Consider the following 27,768-nt stretch of genomic DNA (forward strand, 5'->3'; position numbering starts at 1 on the left):
TGAAGTCAGAGATGGCAAAACTGAAAACGAACTCCTACAGAGGAACCCCTGGTGGAAAAGAATTCAGATGCAAATTGCCTAAGTATGTGACAACTGACAGCTTACGAACAGCCATTAGGCATCTGCACTGCTCCTATGAAAAATACGGCGGAAATGGGAAGGATGGTTACATTAGCTACATGACTAATTTGCTAGGGCGTATTTTCCCAAGCCTCGAAAAGGGAATCTTCAGCCACTTTGTACATACATTCGACTTTGAGAACATGGTACCTACATTAAAACAAGACGCCAGTACAACTGACTGCATTCTAACAAAAGTCACATCGCCCTTGACAAAAGTGGGATTTCGAACGAACAAAACGTCGTGTCTTGTAAGAGCTGCAACACAATCGTGGAGTCACTCTCTGCTCTTCGAGAACAAACGAACGCGCAGAACCAGAAAGTAGATGCTTTTGTGTCCTGCAACAAAAACCCCGCCAAGAGCCTGTCTCACAATCACTCCAACTCTGCAAACAATACAGCCAGCGAGCAGCCCCGACCTGAAGAGGGGGCTGACCACCTGGACTCGCACCCCTCGCTTTCAACGGATGACAAACTTCAACAACAACTGCACGACTACGGAGAAAAGCACCGCGCCCGTTATGCTGCAATGAACACCAAATCCCAGGTGTCTGATCAACGCCCGGAAATCGTCGATGTGTTGATAATTGGTGATTCTATGATGAAAGCAATCAAGCCGTCAACACTCTCCAAAACTTACAGGATCCGGTGTAAAACAATCCCGGGAGCTAAGATCGAGAGCGCTTCAGATGACGTTCTGTTTAACGCGTGTTCTCTAAGTCCTAAGGAGATGATTCTGCACCTAGGGACGAACAACATCATGGACGACGGAGCCGACGAGATCATTGCCAAAATCTCGTCCCTCGCAGATGAAGTCGTTGAAAATAGCTCATCGACGAAAATCACTGTGTCAACCATCATTCATCGCAAAAACGAATCACTAGAGATGTCTCAGAAAGTCAACGCCGTCAACAAAGAGCTCAAAGTTTAAGCCAATCAGCGCAAATGGGACATCATCGCAAACGACAACATCAGCTCCGATCCGCATATCAACAGAGATGGCGTCCACCTGAATGCTGTTGGAACCCGCGTCTTTGCCACAAACATCATCGCGCACCTCCGGAATGAAACGCATCAGTGGAATATCACCAACACAAGGTCGCACCAACAACAGCAACAACAGCAATTCCAGCAGGATAAACAAGGAAATTGGCAACAGCGCCTCTCCTACGCCAACGCAGCTAGAGACCAGGCTTCACATTTTCACATCACGGGCCGTCAGTGGACGTGACCAAGAGGACGGGTATTCCCCCGAGACTGGATAGACAGTTTACAAACCACTCACAGGCTGCTGAACCAGAGACCAATGCAGAAAACACCAATCGAATCTCTTCCACTGAAACAAAAGCAGAATCTGAACTTTCATGTAAATATTATGAGCTTGAGGAAGGATCTCTCCCTCGTATTCCTGGTTGTGGTCTTATAATAGGACATATTAATATTAACTCTCTACCGGCAAAGATTGATGAACTAAGATTTAGTCTAAAAAATAAATCATTTGATATTATTGCCATAAGTGAGCCCAAATGTGATAATACAATTGCTGACTCTGAGATTGATATAAATGATTACACGATTATCCGTAAAGACCGTAACAGACATGGTGGAGGTGTAGCCAGATACGTTAGCAATACTTTGGTTATTAAAAGTGTTAACATTGTTGAAAGTGATATTGAAGCAATCTGTATACAAACGGTAATAAAAGGTGTTAAGCCATTGGTTGTATGTGTTGTCTATAGACCGCCAAATTCATCTCCTGATCTTTTTTATTCATTATAAGTGATATGGTAGGCAATATCGTAACTCAAATACATAATGATGTTATTATAGTTGGTGACTTCAACTGTGATATGACCCCATCCAGGAATGATGGTACCTCAAATAATCTGCAGTTGATAATGTCAGGATTTTTATTTTATCAATTGGTCGATATCCCAACTCGAATAACACGTTCCTCTAAATCTATTATTGATTCGATATTCTGCACTAATCCAGATGATCACAGTATTTCAGGAGTATTTACTACGTCATTTAGTGATCATTACTTAATGTTCACTGTGAATGGGGACGAGAGCCCCAAATCAGTTGAAAATACCATTGTATGGAGAGATTACAAAAACTTAAACAGTGAAGAATTTTATAAGGCTCTGTCTGAGGAAAACTTCAGTATTATTTGTAGTTTGTGTGAAACAAATGAAACATGGAAACTCTGGTATACCTTACTCGTGAAAACTGTTAATGAGCACATCCCATCATTATAAGAGGAAACGATTGAGAAACAATCCATGCCCTTGGTTTACCGGAGAAATCATTGCCTTAATGAACCGGCGTGATTATTTTCATAAAAAGGCTAGGAAAACATCTTCCCAATCTCACTGGATTGAATACAAATCACTGAAAAAAGAAGTGAAACGGGAACTAAAAAAAAGCAAAATTCCATTATATGGAAGCTCTTATAAATAGCGATCAGTCAAATTCTAACGCAATGTGGAAAGTGCTAAAGAGTATCACCAATAAACAAGGAAGCAAAAATATAACTCTGACGGTAAGTGGAAAAGATTTCTCCGAACCCAACGATGTTGCAGAATGTTTTAATAATCATTTTATTGATTCTGTTAATGATTCAGTGCAAGAAATTAATGACGATAGATATGAAGAAAAAATGAAGAAAGATATCAAGTACGATTTACCCGTTGTTTCACAACACTTTGTTGTAAAAATGATAAATGAACTTCCGTGTAAGAAAGCTACAGGATATGATGACATATCGGTCAAACTCCGTAAACGATTAATCAATGCCCCTAATGTCTTAGGTACACTGGTGCATATATTAAATCTATCACTCACTGAAGGAGCGTATCCATTAGACTGGAAAATAGCAAGAGTTCAACCCATTCCAGAGTCAGCTGATAAACATTGTGTGGACAACCATAGACCGATAGCAATTCTTTCCGTGCTATCAAAAAGTATTGAAAAAGTTGTTGCTTCGAGCTTCCAGAAATATTTGGTAAAATATGATATATTATCACTAAATCAGTTTGGATTTCGTCAAAACCACTCCTGTGAGATTCTTTATTTTGTATGGTTGACGAATGGTCCCGCCACGTAGACCAAGGGAACATGAACGGAATTGCTTTCATTGATTTACGCCGTGCATTTGACACCGTAGATCACTCTATTGTGTTAGCTAAACTTAAAACATACGGTTGTACTACACACAGTGTGAAATGGTTTGCATCGTATTTAAGAAACCGCAAACAGTTCGTCTCATTTGGTAAGGGAATATCCTCAACAAAGGAAGCAAACATAGGTGTCCCACAGGGCTCCATTCTAGCCCCCACTTTGTTCTCATTATTTATAAATGACCTTCCACATTATGTCACAAGTGCCTCAATTTACATGTATGCCGATGACACAACTGTGTCAGTACCAGGCAAATGTAAAGAAGAAGTAGAGAGTAAACTCACCCCGGCATTAAATGAAACCCAAGCATGGATAAGAAGAAACAGGTTAATTTTGAATTTAAAAAAACCGAAAGTAATGTTACTTGGGTCAAGGCAAAGATTGAATTCTATTCCTGATCAATATTTATCAATTGATATGAATGGGCATGCATTGGAATGCCTAAATGAAGTCAAATGTCTTGGTGTAATCATTTATCATAATTTAGATTTTAAGAAACATATTGAGTTTGTAGCGCAAACAATGAAATAAAAATTAGGGCTTATCGGCATAATTAAACACTGCTTTAATGATTCTCAATTGATGAGACTATACTGGGGATACATAATCCCCCATACTAGTATATCATATTGCTGCAATGTATGGCCTGGCAGATCAGAATCTAAGTATGATATCATAAACAGGCTGCACAAAAGAGCAGCATATATGACAGCGAATTGTTCATGGGAATCCCGCTCTGAGGAGGTCTTTAGAAAATATAATTGGCTCCAGTTGCACCAAATTTTTCACAGGTCCTCCTGCTGTTTGATGTACAAATGTGTATATAAACTGTCTCCTGTTATACTTTATGAGAAATTCTCATTTGTCGACGATGTGTCGTCAAGAGTAACCCGTTGCACAGATAAACTCCTTTTAAGACTCCCAAAGTGTCGTACAGCTTTTCATCAAAAATCCTTTGTTTATGCAGGCTCAGAAAACTGGAATACGCTCCCTGAACCTGCCCGCTTTATAAATAGCATAGCATCATTTGAATACTACCTTAAACACACGTAAAGAGGTTGCTTAATTCCTGTCCCTGATCAATTGACGAGACCCACTTTTGGAATATCCCATGACCTCTCTTCTCCCATCTTCTCCCAGCGCTTCGGCCACAATATTGAAAGGAAGCAAACATTTTATCCCTGTAAGGAGCAGATGTTGCACGATTGAATGAACGGATTCTAAAATGTGTTGAGGACAATTAAAAGCGTTGCACTGACAACTAAGGGGACACTGTTACGGCACATTTTACCAAAATGTGCTGTAACTATTGTACGGCACATTTTGGTAACTGTACATTTGGGTAAATTCACCAAAATGTGCAGGACTTTGACGGCACATTTTGGTAACTTTCTGCTCCTCCACAATCATCACAAAAACAAATTTTAAGTGCAGTTTGTTTTTGTCCCCACCGAATGGGTTCGACAGCCTATAAAGGCGGTGTCACACCTTTCCGGGCAAGCTACGCGGGCTTGTTGCGAGTAAGGTTTTTCCAGCACGCAGGAAAATTATCTCACCCGTAGTTGCCCGGAGCTGCGCACGCAAGTCCGATTTACCCGCAGCCAAGGTTTGAGCAGCATCTCGCAGGCAACTCCCACGCAGGTACTTCGCAGTCCCCGTATGCGGACAGCGCGGCCAAGATAATGACATTCTGTCATTTCTGTTGGACTTCTACCATTCCTTCAGATACATTTCTGAGTTGTCCAGCAAGTAAGACACATGCACAACTCGCCCAAATCCTTGTCCGCCCTCAGAAATTGTCCGGTATGCTGGAAAATCCTCACACGCATCAAGCCCGCGTAGCTTGCCCGGAAAGGTGTGACAAGGCCTTAACATGATTACGGGTAAAAAAGGATTTGCGTGCGCACCTCCGGGCGACTACGGGAGGGAAACGTGCTAGGTACTGTTACGTGCAGGTCATCTGCGGGGACCTCCGGGTAGTAAAAATTGATATTCGCAAGTCGCACGCAAGCTACGCGGGCTTGTTGCAAGTAGGGATTTTTCAGCACGCAGGAAAATTTTCTGCGGACGGACAAGAATGTTTACGAGTTTCGCACTTGTGTCTTATTTGCTAGACGCGTGCTACTTACCTTCTACTTGCGTGTATTCCGTTTGACCTGCGTGAGAACTTTGAAACCGATCCGTTTTCTGTTACGAGCGACTTACGGGTACTGGGAAGTACCTGCGTTGGAGTTGTCTGCAAGGTGCTGCCGGTAAGGGTCTCCTACTGGTGTTCTGCGTGTACCCCCGCAACTCACTCGGAACATATTTTGAACAAGCTCAAGGCCTTGTCATACCGTATCTGGGGAAGTTTGACTTGCGGGGAATCAAATTTGCTACCCGGAGCTCTCCGCAGTTGGTCCGCACCTGACAGTATCTAGCGCGTATCTCGCCTGTATTTGCCCGGAGGTGCGCACGCAAGTCCGATTTATACCCGCAGCTAAGTTTACAGCGTGACCAATACTTTTTCCGGGTGAGTCGTGGGAATTGCCCGCAGAGGTACACGCAAAACACCAGTAGGAGGCCCTTAGTCGCAGCACCTCGCAGGCAACTCCCACGCATGTATTTCGCAGTCCCCGTATGCGGCCAAATTAATGACATTCTGTGGTACTTCTGCCATTCCATTAGAGGAATTCCTTCAGCCCCACGCACCTGGCACGCAGGTCACACCGCATACCCGCACGAAAAGCAATCGCAATAGCTTACTCGAGCCTTCAGCTCGGGTGAGCTAAGTAAGTGTCTTGCCTGTCTTTACAGCAGGACCATATAACTCCTTGACCGTATTTTAAATGTCAAGCCCATCCATGGCTTTTAAGTTCAGTTACCAAAATGTGCAGATTGTCCAAAATGTGCAGGCAAATCCACTTTTAACTGCACATTTTGGTAACAGTTAATCCCGTCAGGTATAGGTGCACTATCGGCACAGTTTGGTAAATTACCAAAATGTACGGTTACCAAAATGTGCCGTGACATAGTGACGGCACATTTTGGTAACTTGCACATTTTGGTAATTTACCAAAATGTGCCGATTTACCAAAATGTGCCGTAACAGACCCCTGTTCATAAGACACCCTCATTTCCTTGCGGTAGAACAGCGGGATGAGTGGCAGCCGCCATACGAGATATTGAATAATTTCCTCTCTTCTTTCTGAATGTTATTTTTGTTTTATCGTATTTCCAGATACTCGTACATATGCGTTCACTTCATTTTTATATTTTACAGTATCACGTGTCCCGTTGTTAATCTGCCACGATTACTCGTAGTATTCATTTTCAAACAAATTGTTCTCTTATTGATGGTGTTGTTACTGTTGTTGATGTAGTTGTTCATGTTCCATAGATTTTTACGAAAACAGAGCTCTGAGGAAGACCGGCAGCTAGTCTATTTTAAATCTGTATGATTGTATGATATCATTTTCTTTAAATACTTGATGTATGTGACTATTTTATATCGTTTTGAAATGCATTTGTTTATTTTATGCCGTTTATATATTTTATGCTGATCAGGCTACTCTGGATAAAGAATTGCAATAAATAAAATAGATAAACACAAACATATAAATTAAAACAAATATTTAGACAAACGAGGTGTGTAGGCGTCTACGTGATAGCGCCACCACTTTCCAATTAACTTAATGTCCGGTCTTACCAAAAATTGCGCATGCCTTATCCTCCTCTGTAACACATTGATGAAAGGTCTGTTATATCCCCAAATGCTTTGTTTTCATAGAAAGTTTACATCCACACAAAAAACACAATGTTAAAGATACAACATAATCCGTGTAAAATTGACCCAAGTCTCAGAGTTCGCAGGTAACCTACACAAAAGTGTTAAAATCTGCCCGTTTCTTAGTTATTTTAAGTTTAGTGCTGACACGTGTAAAATTGACTAGAAATTTCTGGTGAATTGTTTACCATACTAGTTAGTGAATTTCACACAGAATTATGGTAATTTCTTTTTCACCAGGAAATTCTGGTAATATGGGCAGGAATATAATGAATCGATGATGTATAGATATATATATATATATATATATATATATATATATATACATGTATATATATATATATATATATATATATTACGTGTAATAATAAAGTCACAACAGAGGAATGCAGGGAATGCATTAATAGCCAATCTTGATTTAATGAATAATCCGAATTTTCGAGGAACCTTCCTCTTCTTCAGGGATGACAGTGCGCACTGTCATCCCTGAAGAAGAGGAAGGTTCCTCGAAAATTCGGATTATTCATTAAATCAAGATTGGCTATTAATGAATTCCCTGCATTCCTCTGTTGTGACTTTATTATTGCTATTTCTAGTACTGCCAATACGCGGAACAACTACTATATTACGTGTATATATATATATATACACATCCATAGAGTATTTTTACAAGGAAATAATATGCTCATTCATTATCTCACCACACCTACTGCCGTCCCCTATGTCATTCTAACCAATATCTAGCACATTTTCAAGTAGTAGTACCTTGGAAGCCCTACAGTTATTCCTTGAATATTAAGCAAATGTATGTAATAATTGCTGAATTGAAAATTCATCTTAGAGCTATTATTCTCCATTCTCTTTATTTTTCATTTCAATTTTTGTTCAAAACATGTACAGCTCATATAAGCAAGAAAGTCAACATATTTTGGTACAAAATCAAATTTCTTTAAAGTCCGATACTGCTGAATAATTACTCAGCATTCTTTCATTGTTTATTTCGACTTACAACTGTGATATTCATATCCTATACAGCGTTTTCTAATATAAAGAGTTGTTATAACAAAACTGAATATGACTAATCCATGGTGAATAATAAATATATATCTCTACTGATCGCAATCGTCTAAACTTTTTAAAATGTACATTGAGAGCTACTTAAGCCGCTAGTTATTAGGCCTATCTATTTAAAAGTTGGTATAAAAACGAGGTTAGAATTATTACTGAATGTGATTGATACCCCCACCTAAACCGGAGAGAGTTTGCTCAATCCACAATATTTGTGTATGTCCTTTATTTAAAAATTGCTATTACCATGGCAACGCAGTGATTCACATTAACAACAGAAGTATTTTGCTCATGTAAATATTACACTGGTCACATAGGCCAAATTTGAAATCAAATGCTAAAAAAAAACTAAGATAGCTAGAAAAATGCTTTTACCTCGGCAGCACAATGTTCACCACTGACAAACAACAAAATTCGCACATACATGTATATACTACAGCAGTAACATGCTCCAAATTTAAAGTGAAATGCTCAGAGAACTGAGGGAGTTAGCTCAATCAACAATATTTTTCGTATTTTTAATATAACACTAGTTACCACGGCAACACATTGTTTGTCATTGACGAAAGATGAAGCTTGGACATTTAAATATTACAGCAGTCAGAAGAGGAAGACTTCAAGTGAAACGCTCAAAAGCCGACGGGGTTATATCACTTCACAATATTTTTTAACAACAACAACAACAACAACAAAATTACGGTTACCATGACAACAAATTATTACACATTGACAAAAGCCGCGATCACACTGACAAAAGAATGTGAAGTTTTCGCGATCTTTCGTCGACCAAAACTTCTCGATCCAAAGATCGAGAAGTTTTGGTCATTATTGCGCGTACGCAAGGAAGAAGAAAGAGTACGCTGATGTCTAGTGATGTCTAGTTATTTTGACGTAACAATATATATATATATATATATATATATATATATATATATATATATATAAAATGGTATTATTATCCGCGTGTTGGAATAAGAGCAGAACAATTTAGGCCCTATTTGATAAAGTTTACCAGCTATTACTCAAACATGCCTTTAGAATGTTTTATCTGTATATTTTAATCGTTATGCTCTCTTCGGGTTGCTATGTGTTTTGCGCGGCTGGTAAACGATCAGTTTGATTTGAAAATGTCTAATGTCTTACTTCTTATGCATTTTATGATACATTGTTACGTCATCATTGAATTTAAGGATTTTGCACTCATGAAAAAAGCGCAAATTTTGAGCTAACAACCGTGCGTATTGCTATGTATTTTGCGCGGCTGGTAAACGATCAGTTTGATTTGAAAATGTCATATGTCTTACTTCTTATGCATTTTATGATACATTGTTACGTCATAATTGAATTTAAGGATTTTGTGCTCATGAAGATAGCGCAAATTTTGAGCTAACAACCGTGCGTGTTGGTTGCTAGCTCAAACTCTAAGCTGACAACCAGGCGCGTTTCTTTGTTATTATTATTATTTTTCTGTGCTGAGCTTCAAATACAAATATCACTGTTACCCTGAGGAAGATCCGTGCAAGGGTCGAAAATTTCGTTTACAAATAAATGAAGTTGGATTCTAATGCATTATGTCAACTTGTTTGTCTTCATCGTCTATATATATATATATATATATATATATATATATATATATATATAATTATTAGAAGAAAGAGTCTCAAGTACGCCATGGATCCAACGATTACAATTTTTTTTTATTACAAGATTTTTTTGTAATCGTTGGATCCATGGCGTACTTGAGACTCTTTCTTCTAATAACTACAACATTCGAAGTCCAACACGTGGAAAATTCCAAGATATATGTGTATATATATATATATATATATATTAGTTGAAGTGGGCTCGGCCTCGTACGTTGTGGGTATTTTTATGTATACGTGTGACGGAGCGATGACTACTCGTAGACGTTGCAGTATGTTCGCTAATAGCCTTTAATTCTCCAGAGCTTTCGACCGAGTTACCGGTCTTTTTCAAGGGCTTGGGACGTAAACAAAAGAAGCAAAAAAGCAAAAAAGACGTCGACTGTCATTCCATGCTATTTTCTGGTTCCTAACATCCTTGCTTTTTTTTAATGCATGTGATTACACATTTGTAAGCATGAACAATTATTATAATTGTACTGGATATTTTTTTTTTCCATTTCCGTCTGAGAAGACGGCTGGATAGCCCATATTCAACTGCAATAGCTGGTCTTCCATGGGGTCCAGTTGGATGTAAGGCGGGACCACTTCACAGGGTTAAACTCCCTGGTCTTTGCAATAAGTAAATGAAGCTGGATCTTACTCTCTCACACACGGGATCTCCATTTTATGTCCTATCTGAGGGACAGAGTGTTTTGCCTTTTATTAGAGGGAATGGTATGACTACACACAACATTACTCAGTGGGACCCGGGAATAGAAGCGAGGTCCTTTGGATCGTGAGGCAGACGCGCTACCGACTTGGCTAACTCGCCGTGAATTCAAATTCACACTGGCAAAAGATCGAGATCTCAAAGATTGCGATCATGCAATAAACTGAATTCAATCTAATTGAATAAATCAAGTATTTAAGCGGCAAAGAGTTTCACGCTTAAAGAAGAAAAAAATATCTGTTTGGTGGAATAAATCTCTGACAAAGCAAGTGAGGCTATCTGATGGTATCGGTGTGGTCATCAGACTAATAAATAATAATATAAAAATCATAAGGAGCTTAAGCGACCTGTTCACATGAACTTTAAATCCGATTTGAATGTGAAGTTGAATATCAAAATGCAATGCTAATTGGATATTATGAAACCAGTCAAAGCTTGGGTAGGTTACAATACGACAAATGGAAATTATACGCTGTTAAAACTTAATGAGATTAGTATAATGAGCGGACAATGTAGTGATAATTAATCCCTGGTGACATTGTTAAACAGAGAAGAACATGGGTTAGGTGCTGGAAAAAAGGATAACCTTTTTGACACCGTATCATATGAGTGTAGACGCATTGTTCCCTCTTCTAAACAATCTCAGCAGAAGTACCCTTATGGACCCTGCTACATAAATCACGATATGCACGTATGATTTTGGAGAAATAAAAACCACTTATTAGAGACTTATTATCGGTCATAAGTGAGAAACCAGAGTGTGAACAAACTTTGCTGTCGGCAACGTGATTGAGGCCGAGCTCCTTGATGATGTCAATCACACGGTCTCCTCTTTCTCTCTTGTTGACTGTCTTTGGTAGACGAAGTGCTGCGGAGAACGACAGGTTTTCCCTGATAGTGAGCGTACCCATGACAACATCATCCTGTGTGATAGTCGAAAGAAGGTGTAAAACGTAAATGTAACCGCCGAGCTCTAAACCCATAAAAAGTCACAAATAATGATTCTCTGTTATGAACCAAAATATGTCACCTCGTTTGACAGACTCAAATATATATAGTTTGTCTTATTCTGGACGGGAGTATTCATTTCTCTACCCCATGTCAAAATTTGGCGGTTTAAAACAAAACCGACGAAATCGAAGTATTAGCAGTTTTTATGCCTCCGCCACGAAGTGTCGCCGGAGGCATTGTTTTCGGGTTGTCCGTCCGTCTGTCCTTCCGCCCGTAATAAATTTTGTGGACAGCGTCACTAAACAACCATAATGAAACTTTGCATGTATATGTATGAGTGGGAGAAGTCTTTCAATTTTTGGGCGCACATGCTCAAGGTCAAAGGTCAAGGTCGAATGCTCAAAATGTCACTATTTCCCTCATAACTATGCAATGCCTGAAGGTATTTTCTTAAAGTTTAGTGTATATATGTCCTTCTAAATAAAGATTTTCTCGAGAAAGGTTTGGGTCATGAGGTCAAAGGTCAAATGTCGAGTGAAAATGTAAAAAAAAAAATCAGTTTTTCTTCTCCATATCTAGGAAATGTTCAAGATAACCTCATGGCACTTAAAACATATGCATGCATAGACTGGCAGTGATTATCTAGGGAATTTAGGGGTCATGGGGTCAAAGGTCAGGGGTCAATGGTCCAGGTCAACCCCTCAAAATTTAATTATTTCTCATATATTTACGCAATACCTGCAGGATTTTTCTTGAAACTTGGTATATACATTTGTACATGTATCACCGAATAGGGATTCTCTGGAAGCTTGTTGCCAAAAGGTTGAAGGTCAAAATGTCAAAAGTCAAGCAAGAAGTGCTAAATTTTACTTCCTCTATTTCTCAAAAGTGGCTCAAGGTATCATAATGAAACTTAGAACGTGTATATTTATGCATGTTTTGCCTCTTGGAAGTGATTTTCTTGGGAATTTTAGGGTCATAGGTCAAAGGTCAAGGGCAAAAGGCCTGGTTGAAATGCTAAAATGTTACTATTTAGTATTAAAATTACACCTTTCCTACATACCTTTAAAATTACTCAATGCATAAACTTATAAAAGGGTCAAAAAAGTAAAAATCCTCAAATCCCCAAATACCTGCTCTCTTATAAGGGCGGAGGTCCACTAGGGCGCGGACAAGCCTAGGAAGGGTTGCGGAAGCAAATTCTGTCATTTCGGCACCCTGTCCGCGTCAGACGCGGAAAAAGTGTGCGATTCGGCTTGTCCTGGGACATTCCTAGGTATGTCCGCGGAATGTCCGCGGACTGACTGCGGACATTCCTTTGAATCACTCAGAAATCACTCCGGAAGAGCGCGAAATACCCCGGAATAGGCTAATCGTAGCCGGGCAGCGCCGAAACATCTAGGATTACACCAGTAATGATTAAATCATGAACGCGGACAATCAGGATGACTTGTGGACAACAAGAGTTAGCTATGGGGACAGTATGAGGAAATAGGGCAAAGTTGTAAATTGGGAGACGACTTTCGATTTTTCTCATTTGACTGCTAGCCGTTATGGAAGTCACACCAGCCGAAATTCGCTTTGCCCCATTGCTTCAAATACCAGCTATGAGAGGTGCTGAGATAGCACCTACAGCTCAAAGGTCAGTGAGGCATCACGGACCTGATACAAGGAATGCTTTACCCGACTCCCTAAAAACATGAACATGTCTGTTTTCCTCCAAAGCCAGTTTAAAGAAATATATTTTAACTCAATATAATTAGTAAAATAAAGTATAATTATTGATATGATATTGTTTATGTTTTGGTTAGTGTTATTGTACCGATATACTGACGAATAATTATATATTATAAAATGGCCCCAACACAAACATTCAACTCCCCTATTGCACTCGCACAGCACTCACTCACATCTTCTTTTCCCTCTAAAGCATACTATTGTAATGTAGAAAAAAAAATGTACTTTTTGTGAGAGGCAGACCTGAGTTGCAGTTGCAGTTGCAGAGATGTCTCCGCTATAGTCTACGACTCTGAGACGTCTATTGAGAAATCTCCGAGCAGGCGCAAGAAATTTGAAGACACGATTTAACAATGTGGCTGACCGATTTTAAAAATTCTCAATCTCAGATCTCTGACCTTTATAATGATGTTCAGATGGATGAAAACTATAAAGAAAATCAAGCATAATGAAGATCATTAATTAATTATCAAGATATCTATAAATTTGCTTATCTGGTGAGGGCGCGGATCAAGGATTTTGAAAAAAAGGGGGGGGGACCTGAATTCGGCTAAATCCACTAGCACCCGGCTTCTTTATAACCCGAATATTTTATTTTCCATGCTAGCGACGAAAAGCTCGAAAGAGAAAAAAAATGGTGATGAACAAAACTTGCCCTTCGTGTACTTGCACCCCTGTTCACAGAACCACCTAGTGTGCATTTTGTACAAATTGCCTGGTATGATTCAAGTTTTACTAATCCAGTCATAGATACTCACTGTATTTATCAATGCATACTTACAATTAAAAGTACGGCCTTTATTCCTAAACCACTCATGAACTCACGCCACTACCAATCATGCCTTTAAATTAACCTCGCTACTTTCCAGCTAGATTTAGCATTTCATTGTGCCCAACATGTTGTCTCATTCACAATGATAACGGACAATGACAATCACACCGTCCGCCCTGCCCACTCTCTCTTCCATTCACAGTAAAGAGCTGTTGTCCACATTCCACACATTGTGAACGCTACTGGTTCTATGGCAAGCCGAATTATCGCTGATTTCGGTATCTCTGAGAGGGTAAAATGATCACATTTGGAAAATTGTAAGGGTTCACAAAAATGGTCCTTAAATCATAACGCATTAACCAAAATTAAAGAACTTGGTGTCATTTTGTTGGAAAAAGAATGGCCTTTCCAATAGTATGCAAAAATAATGACATGTTTGCAACAATATTGCTGTAATTAAAGATCTTTGGTGTTCGTTTCTTGGTGGGTCACCCTGTATATATATATAAAAGATAAGTAACAAAGCTGCAACAAAGTTCATGCTGTATTCACCAACGGTTTATTTCTTCACACAAATTTTCGAGCGTCTCGCCGCCCTTTCTCAAGTGTTGATACTGAGAGAACAATAACAAAATTAAGCCATAACAATATATTGCAACCGTGTTACCAAGGATGCGCGCTTTAACGCATCAATGCTAGGCATCCTAACACCCAGCGCGCATCCTGGCAACAGTGCAATGTTACGTCATAATAAAATTACAATGAGTATAAAGCATACATGAAAAAAACTTGGCACGACTGATACAGAAGTAATTCCTCTGAATACGCAGCTGCGGTGGTAATGTAAAAGCAGTGCATTATTTCTTTCAAAATTCAACATACACATAAATTAACTTTAATTCTAGTGTATAGATAATCTTTACATAATCTGAAATTATCATGATTAATATAAACATTCAATTTTTTAAAATCAAACTGAATCGTCACACTGATGGTTATGCAAAATACGTGCAAGCAGTTTACTATTCCTTTCAAACTTCAGCATACACATACATTAACTTCCAAATTCTGGTGAGTAGATAGTCTTTAAATAATCTGAGACTATAGCATGAATATGAAATACGTGAAAAATCATATTTTTCTTCTTTTGATTAAATAGATACGTCACAATACGTCTCGGAGTGGAAAAAAGACTGGTTCCAAGAAATGGTTAAAAGGAGCGTCAGCATTATATCACTCAAGCAATATAATGATAAGATCTATTGCAGCGGGGTAAACGGGAGAACATACAACAGTAAGCGGCGCACCTACTTGTAAAAAGTGTAGTTCGTGAGCCATGATAGATCTATGTTCATGCCCTGTCCCTGGAAGCTTCGTGTGCGGATGATTGTTTTTAGTTCTTTCACGTGTCTTTCTTCAAATGCTTCCATGTCCTTGTATAAAATGCAACATTGCAGATCTGTTAGTGTGTGATTTGTTTTGTTGAAGTGTTGTGCGACTGGATGTTGTGTTTGACTTCTAATGATTGTGCTTTTGTGATTGTTGAAACGTTGTCTGAAGTTTGTTGTTTCTCCGATGTAGACAGCCAGGGGACATTGCTTGCATGTCAGGCTGTATACTACATTCTTGCTGTTGCAGTCCCCTGACGTCGGATGGAGGGTGTGGCGGGAGCCAAGTTTGATATCTGTATCTGTGCTTAGGTGAGCGCATATTTGACATCGTTTGTTTCCACATTTATGATTTCCAGTAGGATTGATTGTTCTGTTGACTCGAGATCGTGTAAGCAAACTTTTCAGGTTGCGTGGCTGTCGTTGTGCATGTAAGGGACGTGCTGTTAACTCGGGAGCTACCGACTGGACTTGTTTGAGAGTAGGCCATTCTTTCCTCACTTCCTTCATGAACTGTTGTGATGTGGGATGATATGTTGTTACAAAGACTTTGCGTGTGTGTGAGTCTTTGGGTTTCAGATTATCATGATGTAGTAAGGATGAGCGTCTTTTTGCTATCGCGCGGTCCCTACCTGCTTGCACAATGTCTAACGCATCCAGAAATTCCTTGTGATCAGAAATGATTCGTCTGTAGCGGAGCATTTGACTGTACACAATTGACCTCTTAATATGATTAGGATGGAAGCTGTTGTACTTAAGATACGTCTGTCTGTCTGTAGGTTTGTGGTAAACAGACGTGTTCAGCTTCCCTCCTTCTTTGCGGATAGTCACATCAAGAAAGTGTACTTCTGACCTAGAGCTGTCCATAGTAAATTTGATGTCGCGATGAACCATGTTGAGCTTGGAGTAGAACTCCGACAGCTGTTCGTCAGAATGGGGCCAAATGAGAAAAATGTTGTCAATGTAGCGGACGAACATGCTAGGTTTTAGAGTTTCTTTCAAGAGGAATTCTTCCTCGAGTACGGCCATAAAAATACTGGCATATGCTGGCGCAAATTTTGTACCCATGGCAGTACCCTGAGTTTGTAGAAAGCATTCATCATCAAATGTAAAGTAATTATGTTTCAAGATGAACTGGGCAAGACGACAAATGTCTTCTATGGGCATGTCAGAAGAAGGGTCGTGTTTGGTCAAAAATCTACGCAATGCATTAACCCCATCGGAGTGAGGAATGTTCGTGTACAGACTGACGACATCCAAAGTGACTAGAGTGCAATTTGGAGGAAGCTGAATGTTGTCGAGTCTATTAAGAAAATCATTGGTATCTTTTACATAGCTCTCGATGTTATGTAAGACCCCTTGTAGATACTTGTCAATGAAAGCTGACATCGGTTCAGTAAGTGAACCTACACTGGAAACAATTGGCCGTCCAGGCGGAATGATCTTATGTTCTCTCGATAACTCAGTAATTTCGGAAGTTTCCAAATCTTCAGCATTTTTGTCAGTGGCATTTGCTACCATCGTCGGAAGTTTATGGATCTTAGGTAATGTGTAAAATCTACTAGTTACCGGCTTACTTGGTACAAGTTGTTTCGCTTCTCTCTTATCGATGTGTTTCAGGTTATTACAAAGAGTCTCAGCTTCCTTCGTGAACAAGCTCGTAAGGTGACTGTCAAGCTTCTTGTAGAATCCAGTGTCGGACAGTTGTCTTTCCGCCTCGGTGATGTAGTCCGCTGTATCCTGGATGGTGACGGCTCCCCCTTTGTCAGCAGGCTTAATCGTGATGTCAGCGTTGTCACGCAGGGATCGGATGGCGTCTTGCTGCTTCCGTGATATGTTCGATGAGGGTTCCCGTTCAGTCTCCTTCAGCAGCTTGTCGAGGTGTCTCTCCACATTGCTCACAAACGAGTCGATGAAGGGGTTTCTTCCGCTGGGGACAGCAGGGCGTCGCTTTTGATAGACTAGTTTCCTCGTCGGCCTAGGTTGCGACGCTTCTTCTTCCTCTGCCACTGCCTCAGATTCTGGGCACCTGTTTGCCGCGCGGAGTTCGGTTCGGCGGATTTTTTGTGTGAACTGGAAAGTGTCTGCACACAGTTGCACTTTATCGAGTCGCCTGTTAGGGCAGAAAGACATACGGAGACCAAGTACGCTCTCCTCCCCTTCAGACAAAGTGCAACTCGATAAGTTAACTATAGGCCTATTATTCCTCTCACTGTCACTAGCAGGAGATCTAGTACCTGAACCAGTAAGGAATGTTAACTCACCGCGTAGTTTCTCCAGCTTTTTTCTTTTGCGGGCCATGCATATTCTCAGGTGGTTATTGTAATGCGAGTCTATTTGTGTAATGACTCTTGTCGCGTCAGAGTTCTCGCTACGGAGGATGTCGATGAGTAGTTCTTTCTGCTTTCGTGATGTCTCCGTCAAACGCTTTTTCCTCTCGTAGGAATCTTTGAGAGCGGCGTTTCTCAGAAGAGCTGAGGCCTTGTTGACGATGTTGGTAGCACGCTGGCTGTTGTACGTTGATCGCATTGGGTTCTTCAGACGAAATCCTTTCGGTATCAGGCCAAGTTTCTTCGTTGTAGAAAGGAAAAATATATCCGAATGTGTCTGGGCTAGTTTTGTCACAGTTCTCTCGGTTTTCCTTCGAGCGTGGAGGCAATTCGCATGTAGAATATCCATGTTGATAAGGTAGTCCACGTGTTGGCAAGATAAAAAGATAAGTAACAAAGCTGCAACAAAGTTCATGCTGTATTCACCAACGGTTTATTTCTTCACACAAATTTTCGAGCGTCTCGCCGCCCTTTCTCAAGTGTTGATACTGAGAGAACAATAACAAAATTAAGCCATAACAATATATTGCAACCGTGTTACCAAGGATGCGCGCTTTAACGCATCAATGCTAGGCATCCTAACACCCAGCGCGCATCCTGGCAACAGTGCAATGTTACGTCATAATGAAATTACATTTGATTGAAAGGTATTTATTAAATAACATCTCTTGCAGCCAGGAGGCTGAATTGCGGACATTTTACAAAGATCATCATGAATACATTCAAATATACAAACATACATTAGAAATATTAACTATTGCACAATAAAATTGACCTTTACCATCAACAAACAAAAAATACAATTATTCACATCTCTGTTCTTATTTGCATAAATAATCTCTTTTGTTTGATAGATAACCTTACTAAAAAAACAACTTTCTTTTCATCTACTCATCTTCTTTTAACCCATCTTCTCTTTTACCCCTCCTTATAAACTTTACCATCCTCGTCTTCACTTTCACTCCTTCAGCGTCTTCTTATTCCCTGAAATTATCCTTATCACAATCACACATTATTACTTTTCATCATAAAAATTCAAAATATCCTTTAGTCTCTACTAAAAAAAAAAATCAATATACATTCATCAAAAATATACTATTGCAGTGTATTATGTAAAACACTGGTTTCGTATCAGTAAAATTATTCAAACTATAAAAAATTTCTTATTTCACATAACACAGGACAGAGGAACATAATATGGTAATTAAACTGATCTAAAAAAAATCTGCTTAAGACTAAAAAAATTCTGGCAAATGAAAAAAAAAATGAGATGAAATCAGAAATAAATGAATGAATGGAGGGCCCATAATCAAACACATCATTACAAAGAGAGAAAGAAAAAAAAAACAACCTTAACAATACTGAATCCACATGCGATTTGTAACAAAGTTGAGTGTTATATCAAAAAGAGAAAGTTTCGGCGTGCCTGCAAAAGGCTGAACTTGAATAACAAAACACAGAGTGTATATGGGCGATATAACTATCAGTAAAACATCGATTATATTCTTCTCTGTCAAAAAGATATATTATATATAATCATATTCATATCAGAACACTTAAAAAACTTTCAGATCTTACACATATGAAAATAAAATCAGTTGTTATCTCATTTTCATAAATAATCTCTATTGTTCATACAAATGACCTGACTAACCCCAACTTTGTTTTTTTTTTTCATCTACTCATCTTCTTCTTCTCTTTCCCCCCGCCTTATAAACTTTACCATCCTCTTCTTCACTTTCCCTACTTCAACCTCTTCATATTCCCTTACTATCTATTACAAAACCTCAATCAAAAACTCAAACTTTACATTCATCAGAAAGTATACTACTATTATACAAAACACTAAATTCATATCAAAAAGATTATTCAAAATACAAAATTTCATATTTCACATGACACCGAACAGAGGAACGTGACGTGGCGAGCAAAATGAAATCAGAAAGTCTGTTTAGGACTAAAAAATTCTGACAGGTGAAACAAAAAATTGAGATAAACTCAAACAGGCTTTACCCATATATGGAAAAAAAAAGGCGTTGGCATACTACTTTTGCTAGTGTCCTCTACGAACGGTACAATCAAATAAAAAGGGGAAATATCTACACATACATCAATTATGGCGTATAAACTCCCCTATTCGGCATTAATATGGCGTCTGTTATTTTCTAAGAGGCATTAGCTCAGTTTGATTTCTCTTCTTTTTTTTTAAGCTGGTGGTTTGTTGTTCAGTGTACAAAGTGGTGTGGGCTTTCTTCTCTGCAGAGGTTGAATAAAGCCAGGGCACTGAAATAATTGTCTGAAAGACCCCTGATGAATAATATTAGTCAAAAGAACCCAATAACATGCTTCCATGGTGAATTTGCAAGAAACGGCGATTAATCGCAATCATGTTGCAAATGGGCTGATGAGTGTAAATGGCTGAAAACCGGATACAGAAAGAAATGTAGCACATCTACCCATTAAAAAAAGAAAGAGGGAGAGAGAGAGAGAGAGAGAGAGGCTGAGGCTGGTGTGAGAGTGACAATCCATAAATCACATATTCTATTGAGTATTATACAAACGAATTAAAAAAGGAAGGGGGCTATTCTTCATTCTGTTTGTTCTACAGAAAAAGTCAGGTATTTTTTGAGAATGTCTTAAAAGTCTTTCATTTCTTGGTTTCTGAGGTAAATAGTTCTTGAATTGATCAGTATTGTTCAGAGTTTTTTGTATAAAATTTAAACACAACATCTTTCTCCTTTCCTGCAGGGTGATCATGCCTAACTGGGCGAGCATGTCACAGTAAGTACTGTACTGGCAACCGAAGATGATGCGGAGGGCTCTTTTTTGTATCTTTTCGATGTTTTCAGATTGCTTCTGCGTAATACCGCTGTGCCACACCGGGGTTCCATATTCAAGCACTGGGCGAATGTAACCTTCATAAATGGTCAACATATCGCGGGATGGTAAACAATGGCGCTTTAGGACTCGGAGCATATGGAGCTTCCTATTGGCACGTTTCAACATGTCATTAATGTGGGACTCCCATTTGAGGTCGCTTTGGATGAGAATTCCGAGAAGTTTGATGGTTTTAACAGACTCGAGCTGATGATCTCCTAGTAATACGGGTAACAATGGTGGCGTGTTTCTCATGAAGTTAACTTCCATTGTCGTGCATTTCATAGGGTTTAATTTCATCATGTTAGCATCCGACCAATTTGCCAAATACGAGACAGCCGCTTGCATCTCAGATTGGTCATTCCCAGAGCGGCATTCCACCAGCGTCATATCATCAACATACTTGTAGGACCGAATGGGTAGTAGTGGCTTTGCGTCATTTATCATAGAAAGGAATATGATAGGGCCCAAACGCGTTCCTTGGGGGACACCTGCATTGAGAGATGCCCAGTCAGACAAGGATCCTCTGTAGCGCACACATTGCTGACGTCCAGAAAGAAAGCTTGCAATCCATGGTATTATGCACGGGCGGACTCCCATCTGGACGAGCTTCGTTATTGCTGTTGTGTGGTCTATCCGGTCAAAGGCCTTTGTGAAATCGGTGACCACTAGGGTAGACAATGATTTTGATTTCTCAGCATTAACATAGATGTTGTGCAGCACATTGATGATGCAGTGCGAAGTTGACAGGCTCTTCCTGTTGCCAAATTGCATGGGGTCCAAGTTGGGTGCAATATCGCTCATCACCCATTTCGCTACAAAACCTTCTGCAACCTTGGCAATGTGGTCAGTGAGGGAAACTGGACGGAGTTTCTCGAGGGACGGGGGAGACGTTTTCGGAACGGGGATCACAATTGCGCGTTTCCAAACGTTCGGCACAACACCTTCCTGGATAGATGTATTTATTATGTGTGCAAGTGGTGTAGATAATTCATAAGAAAATTCACGTAGAAATCGGGAGGAAATATTATCCGGGCCGCCAGCAACGTTTCTTTTAATTCTCGAAAGGGCTTTCTGAACATCCCAGGGATAGATATCAGGACACCGTTCACACGCCGGTAGAAACGCAGGAAGATGCTCCGAAGTCAGTGGGTCGAACGATTCTGTTACAGACACGAAGTGATCATTTATGGCACTGGCGATCAATCCGGTATCGTCAGAATCCAGTCCAGGAATTGAGATCAAAGGTTCATCCCGCCTTCCTCCTGTCATGATACGAATCTGTCGATACCAAGCAGCTGGATTGGATCTTTTCAGCCGTTGTACGCGAGTGGAGTAGTAATCAGACTTTGCAGTCGTGATCATTCTCTTCACTCGGTTGCGCAAACGTTTCCAGTCATCATCGTGGTTTAGAAGGAAGGCAGCTTGCCGACGGTGAATCAATGATTTGATTTCACACGTTATCCATGGTTTGTCGCGAGGATGCACATTGGTTTTACGAAGAGGGAAATGCGTGTTGATTGTTTCAAGCAGCCTGTCATAAAAAACGGTGCACTGATCATTGACGTCATTACTCAGAAAAACTTCTGGCCAATCGTATGAGCTAATCCATCGGCCGAAGGAACATATTGCGCTTGTTGGCATCGGTCTATTGAAGACAGTCTTTGTTGCGTTAGATCTCACCTGGGGGCCTTTCGGCATCCATAACAAAGCAGCATGATCGGAAAGCCCTACAGGCGATTGAAGTTGCACACTGTTGTACAAGTTGCTGATGTTACTTATTATTTTGTCCAATGTGCGATCTCCTCTCGTTGGGTTATCTACGACCTGTTTGAAGCGGTTGTCAAGGAGTAAAGGTTGCAGATTGAGTCGATTGAAATCACCAAGTACGATGAAGCCGGCATCTGGATGTTTCGTTGTCAATAGATCGATGGTAGACTGAAGATGGTCTAAAAGTTGGGTGGCTAACAGGTTGTCCGGCTGAGGGTAATAGACAACTGCGCAGAAGATGCATGAGACTTCTCGGGGCAGACGATTCGGACGAACCCGAATCCATACAACCTCAAGGTTGTCAGGAACTGACACGTCCTCCGGCTGCAAGGGATGAAGATCGTGTTTAATATAAAGTGCCACTCCTCCGCCAGAACGATTGGTCCTTGCTTTTGAGGCAATGGTATATCCGGGGATGGATACGTGCTCTAGGGGCATGTCATGTTTGAACCACGTTTCCGTAACGGCACAGATGTCAACATCATGGTCAAGAATTATTGCAGACAGTTCGTCGAATTTGTTATTGACAGAACGGGCGTTACACAGGTATACGGAAGGCAACCTTGTGACATTTTTCTTTTTGTCCCGAGTCGTCGATATTTTGATGAGATTGGTGGAATTTCCTCGAGGTTGGCGAATTGAGCAAATTGACCTGTTAGGACGAATGATAGTTTGAAACAGGTGGCAATAGTGTTTCAGCTTACGTCTACCAGCACGGCAGCCACGATGGGTTGGTTTTTTACGTTGTAGGCCCAAGAATTTGATTCTGTCTAAAATAGAAGGAGCAACATCTGTGATCTGTACAGAGCCAATGGTTTTGAGCTGACTGCTGGTGTAGTGCAGACTTTGTTGGTAGCGAGTGCTTCTTTCAATCCTACAACCTGTATCAATGGTTGAAGTAGAGGGACCAGGGTTGGGATGCACATCACCGCAACAAATGAGTGGAGGATTAAAAGTAGCGTCTGAGTTTGAATAATATCGCAGTGGAACTTTCAGATATCCCTTGCGAGTCATAGATATACGGAAGCTCTGATCCGGGGTATGGGGGCAGCCATATTGTTTAACACCACAGTCAACGCAGTGTAGGCACACAAGAAGGTAAATGAGCAGAGCATCGCATACCTTGTGTGCGATCGTCACGGTCATTGTCCACTCCTTTTATGTCCACTCAAGTTCATTCTTCTATCAAAGGATTCTCATTCAGCTTGTTCGCACAGCATGAAAGTGAATGGTACACACTTACTTGTATAGGGATGTATGTAACCGAGTAAATGGCCGACTTCAGTTCAAGTATAGGAAAGCCAAGTTGAAGGAAATGCCTGGTTCCATGAAAACTCATAGACGAATGTTTCTCAACAAAGTCCAGCAGGGTCACAGAAGTTCAATAAACACACTGATACATAAATGATACAGTCTTTCTTCCGAAATATTGCTCAAAGGCCAATGTTTTAGGAGAGCGATTCAGAAGACGGCAGCCTGCTAAGCGCGCGACAGTCTCACAATGAGTATAAAGCATACATGAAAAAACTTGGCACGACTGATACAGAAGTTATTCCTCTGAATACGCAGCTGCGGTGGTAATGTAAAAGCAGTGCATTATTTCTTTCAAAATTCAACATACACATAAATTAACTTTAATTCTAGTGTATAGATAATCTTTACATAATCTGAAATTATCATGATTAATATAAACATTCGATTTTTAAAAATCAAACTGAATCGTCACACTGATGATATCAATTTGATATATATATATATATATATATATATATATACATATATATATATGTATATATATATATATATATATATATATATATAAATGATCTAGTTCCACTTTTGTGGGGTTTGAGGTGGGCGGTCACATTTAAAGCGAACTAAACGATGCACTATTTATACGATGTAATGGCAACTATTAAATATCCCTCAAATGAAAATGACTTCTGAAAAGAACGCAAAAATCCCTAAAGTTTACTCGGAGGGGAGAGCGCTGCTTCCAGTCAGTCGTCACGGCGTGCGAATCTCGCACAGAGCGCGGAGGACGTATGCACGCTCGGAGCTGTCATGAATACATAATTAGCTGTGCAGTGTTCTTTTTAAACTATCGTTGTGCAGCCCCAGCATAACATTTACAGCTCATTTTTACATTAAATGAAAGAAGAAAGCTCAAGGTCTAATTTAATGACAATGATTTGATAATACTGGAAAGGGAATTAGGGTAAAAACACGAGTAATTTCACGCGTTGAAGATATAAAATTTAAACCCGAAAGAAGTGGGTCAAATACGTTCTTAACCACCTTGCATCTCTTTCAAACTAAATAAGTAGCATACTTGATTATCTTATTTTCAAAATATGGAAAAATCAAGTCACTCTGTCTTTTATAACTCATGGGATCCAGCAAATTACAACAGTACGTCACACCTTCGTACAATGCTGGATCGTGATTGGTCAGAAACGACGGTCGCACGACGTCATCACATCGTCTGCTACAGTGGTTTTTTTACTTCCTGTGTCGGATCTCGAAGACTGAAACTCGGCTTAAACGTGTATATAATAGGTTTATTCTTTCATATTCTGTCAAAATTTCGTAGATAATTATTTAAGGATTCGTTATCGCCACTTTGTGTTCGTATGGATTTGTCATTTGTTTGACTACTTGCAGATACGAGCACGTCAGCAATTTCACACGTTGTAAAAAACAAACAAACAAACACTTGGGTTTAGTCCCGTAAACTAATATTTGTGTTACGATGTTTCTCATGCCTTTTCTTTTCTGAAATGTTCCATCGTGATTTTCTTTTCATGTTTAGTCTTACATCAAGTTGTCTGGCAAGTTACGGTTTAATAAATAATATAACCCTGTGTCTATTTTTTCCTTGGACATTCTCAATCCTTCAAATTATATTTCTGGTTTTGATGATATGTCCGCTAGATTATGATTTATCCACTTATTTTTTAATTCTAATTTAGATTTTATTCGACTCTTCCGACCCCATTCCGGGGTATGAGAGTACAACACATAAATACAAGATATGGTTATAACAATATCAAAGAATACATGTTTGTGATATATTACAATGATGTATATAAAATAGTCTATACCTACTTAACATATATACAGTGATATACAAATTGGCAAGCAAGGTTAACTAATCGTATGAACCATACGACCAAACAATCGTGACATACAACTACAAAAAATGTACTAGAGACCGAGTATCACTGGATGCTTAATTTTTCTACCACTACGAGTTACAATATTTTCCTTCTTGACTACAGTACACTCAACTTGTTCAGGCTTCTGCAAATTTGCAAAATATGACATGATCAGCCTCACAAATAATACTAATCTTTTAAGCTGTCCTAAATGCGTGCATGAAAATAATCTGGACATGTGGAATGAGCAAGGACGTTTAACCAAATAATGATTGCTTAAATATAACTACCTTTCCTTTTCAAAGAAGGGACATACGAAAACATAGTGAAATTCATCACCCGTTTCATGCCTATCACAACAAGGGCATTGAAAATCCCTTTCATCAAATGACTGTACAAATCTTCTATTATTAACTGGCAACTTAACCTACATCTAAAACGGCTCAATGAAATTCTATCCCTCCTACTCAACTGGACTAAATACCTTTCAAAGAGACTATTCGTCTTAAAAATCCTATAATTTAAACATACTCTATTTGACCAAACATTTGCCATCAAATCCTGTTTAGATATATCACTTAATCTCAGCTTCAAGGTGCTCAATATCCAGTTATTTCTAAATCCTTCCCCTTTTCTAAGCCATACAACACCAAGACCAGCATTGTTTAAAATTTCCTCAATATGAGATATCCACTTAGACACAAAAGTCGTGTCCTGTTGACTTATTAATCTTTGGAGTGTATAAAACCTGAATGAATATTTAGCAGAAGAACCCTTTATGATCCTCAGCCAAAAGCTAACCATACGATATTTAACAGTATTAGCCAGTCGTGTTCTCCCGGTTTCTGCATATACCATACAATCTGGTGTAAATTTATGTACACATAACAACGATTTCAAGAATTTCCTATGAAAAATTTCAATTTGACTCAAATCCTCAAAACCCCAAACTTCACACCCGTACAATAGTATTGGTAACACTAACTGATCAAACAGTTCGCATTGAATATCCACAGGAAGCTTGAGTTTCTGAACCTTTAGTGACATAGAAAAAAGTGCTTTCCTTGCCTGTGTCACCTGTTTAGAAATAGCCTTCTTAAAACTTCCATTATAATTAAATTGAATACCTAAATAAACAAAATCATCCACTACATCAAGTTTGTCTTCACCAAAACTGAACAATGGAAAGTTACGTACTTTGCCTCTTGAGAAAATCAGGACTTTAGTTTTTGTAGTATTGACACTTAACTTCTAATCTATACAATATCGATGCAATGCATTCAAAGCCAACTGAAGCTCTTCTGGACTGTCGGCTAAAATAAGAGTGTCGTCTGCATACAACAATGTATATAAATGTATAAAAAGATCCTCATTAATTTCTTTGTCTAAAATATCAACACAAACTTTTTCAAACAAAAACTGCAGTCCCTTGAAACGGCAACTCCAAAACTCAACGATTCAAAATCATTGAGATATAATGCAAAAAGCAGAGGCGATAAATTTTCACCCTGCCGTACACCAGCATTACACCGAAAAGCCTCAGAATGTTGACCATCTACTAATACACAAAATTTGGCTTGAGCATACATATTCTTTATAACTGTAAAGACCTTACCATCCACCCCAGACCTCAACATTTTATGCCAAAGTGATACCCTATCAACCATATCAAAGGCTTTCTTAAAATCAATGAATGCACAATAAATTCGCTTGCGTTTAGACAAATATATATCAATTAAAGTTTTCAAAACAAAGGCGTGATCCATTGTAGAATATCCAGTCAGTTTTTTAACTGGAACTTGGAAGCTGCAGCTGGGGACTACTGGTGATTTGCATGAATGAAAGGATGCAGAAGACCGTGGTCATGAACGGACGTGTTTTTGCGTGAGCTCCTCTTTTATGCTTGCTACTTCGCCTAGTCACCAATTTTGCACATCATTCTCCGTGTAACTTTTTTTCCCTTACGAGTATCATTATAGTCATCTACGTCTACATATCTCTGATTTGATCAATTCATGATCCTGGACATCGGATTTTACTCATTTTTGTAACACAAGTTGAATTAATGCTCTGCGGATACCATGCCGACTCGCGGACAGAACGCAAAACTTCAAGCGGAAAACCCGGCGCCCCAGTGCCTGACGAGCACCGTACGCGAGGAATTACACAAAGCCATCGAAGACGACGAAACTATTAATAAACTGGTGAGTGCCATCAAAGAAGCAGTAATTTCTGAACTAACACCAATCATAACTGATAAAGTGGCTGAATCTTTTAACGCAACTCTCGAACA

The 27,768-nt window shown here is 39.4% G+C and overlaps 1 protein-coding gene across 1 annotated transcript in view; it reads right to left on the reverse strand.

The window, feature by feature from the left end:
• The window catches only part of LOC139734519 (broad substrate specificity ATP-binding cassette transporter ABCG2-like), a 156,521-nt gene that overhangs the window by 73,422 nt on the left and 55,331 nt on the right, over positions 1-27,768 (reverse strand). The window contains exon 4 of the mRNA XM_071645294.1: positions 11,263-11,415. Coding sequence (XP_071501395.1) covers positions 11,263-11,415 — 153 coding nt within the window. The remainder of the gene's footprint in view (positions 1-11,262; positions 11,416-27,768) is intronic.

This window comes from Diadema antillarum, unplaced genomic scaffold (genome assembly GCF_040938485.1).
Source record: "Diadema antillarum isolate AM-2024a unplaced genomic scaffold, OU_Dant_1.0 seq00000531_RagTag, whole genome shotgun sequence".
NCBI lineage: Eukaryota > Metazoa > Echinodermata > Echinoidea > Diadematoida > Diadematidae > Diadema > Diadema antillarum.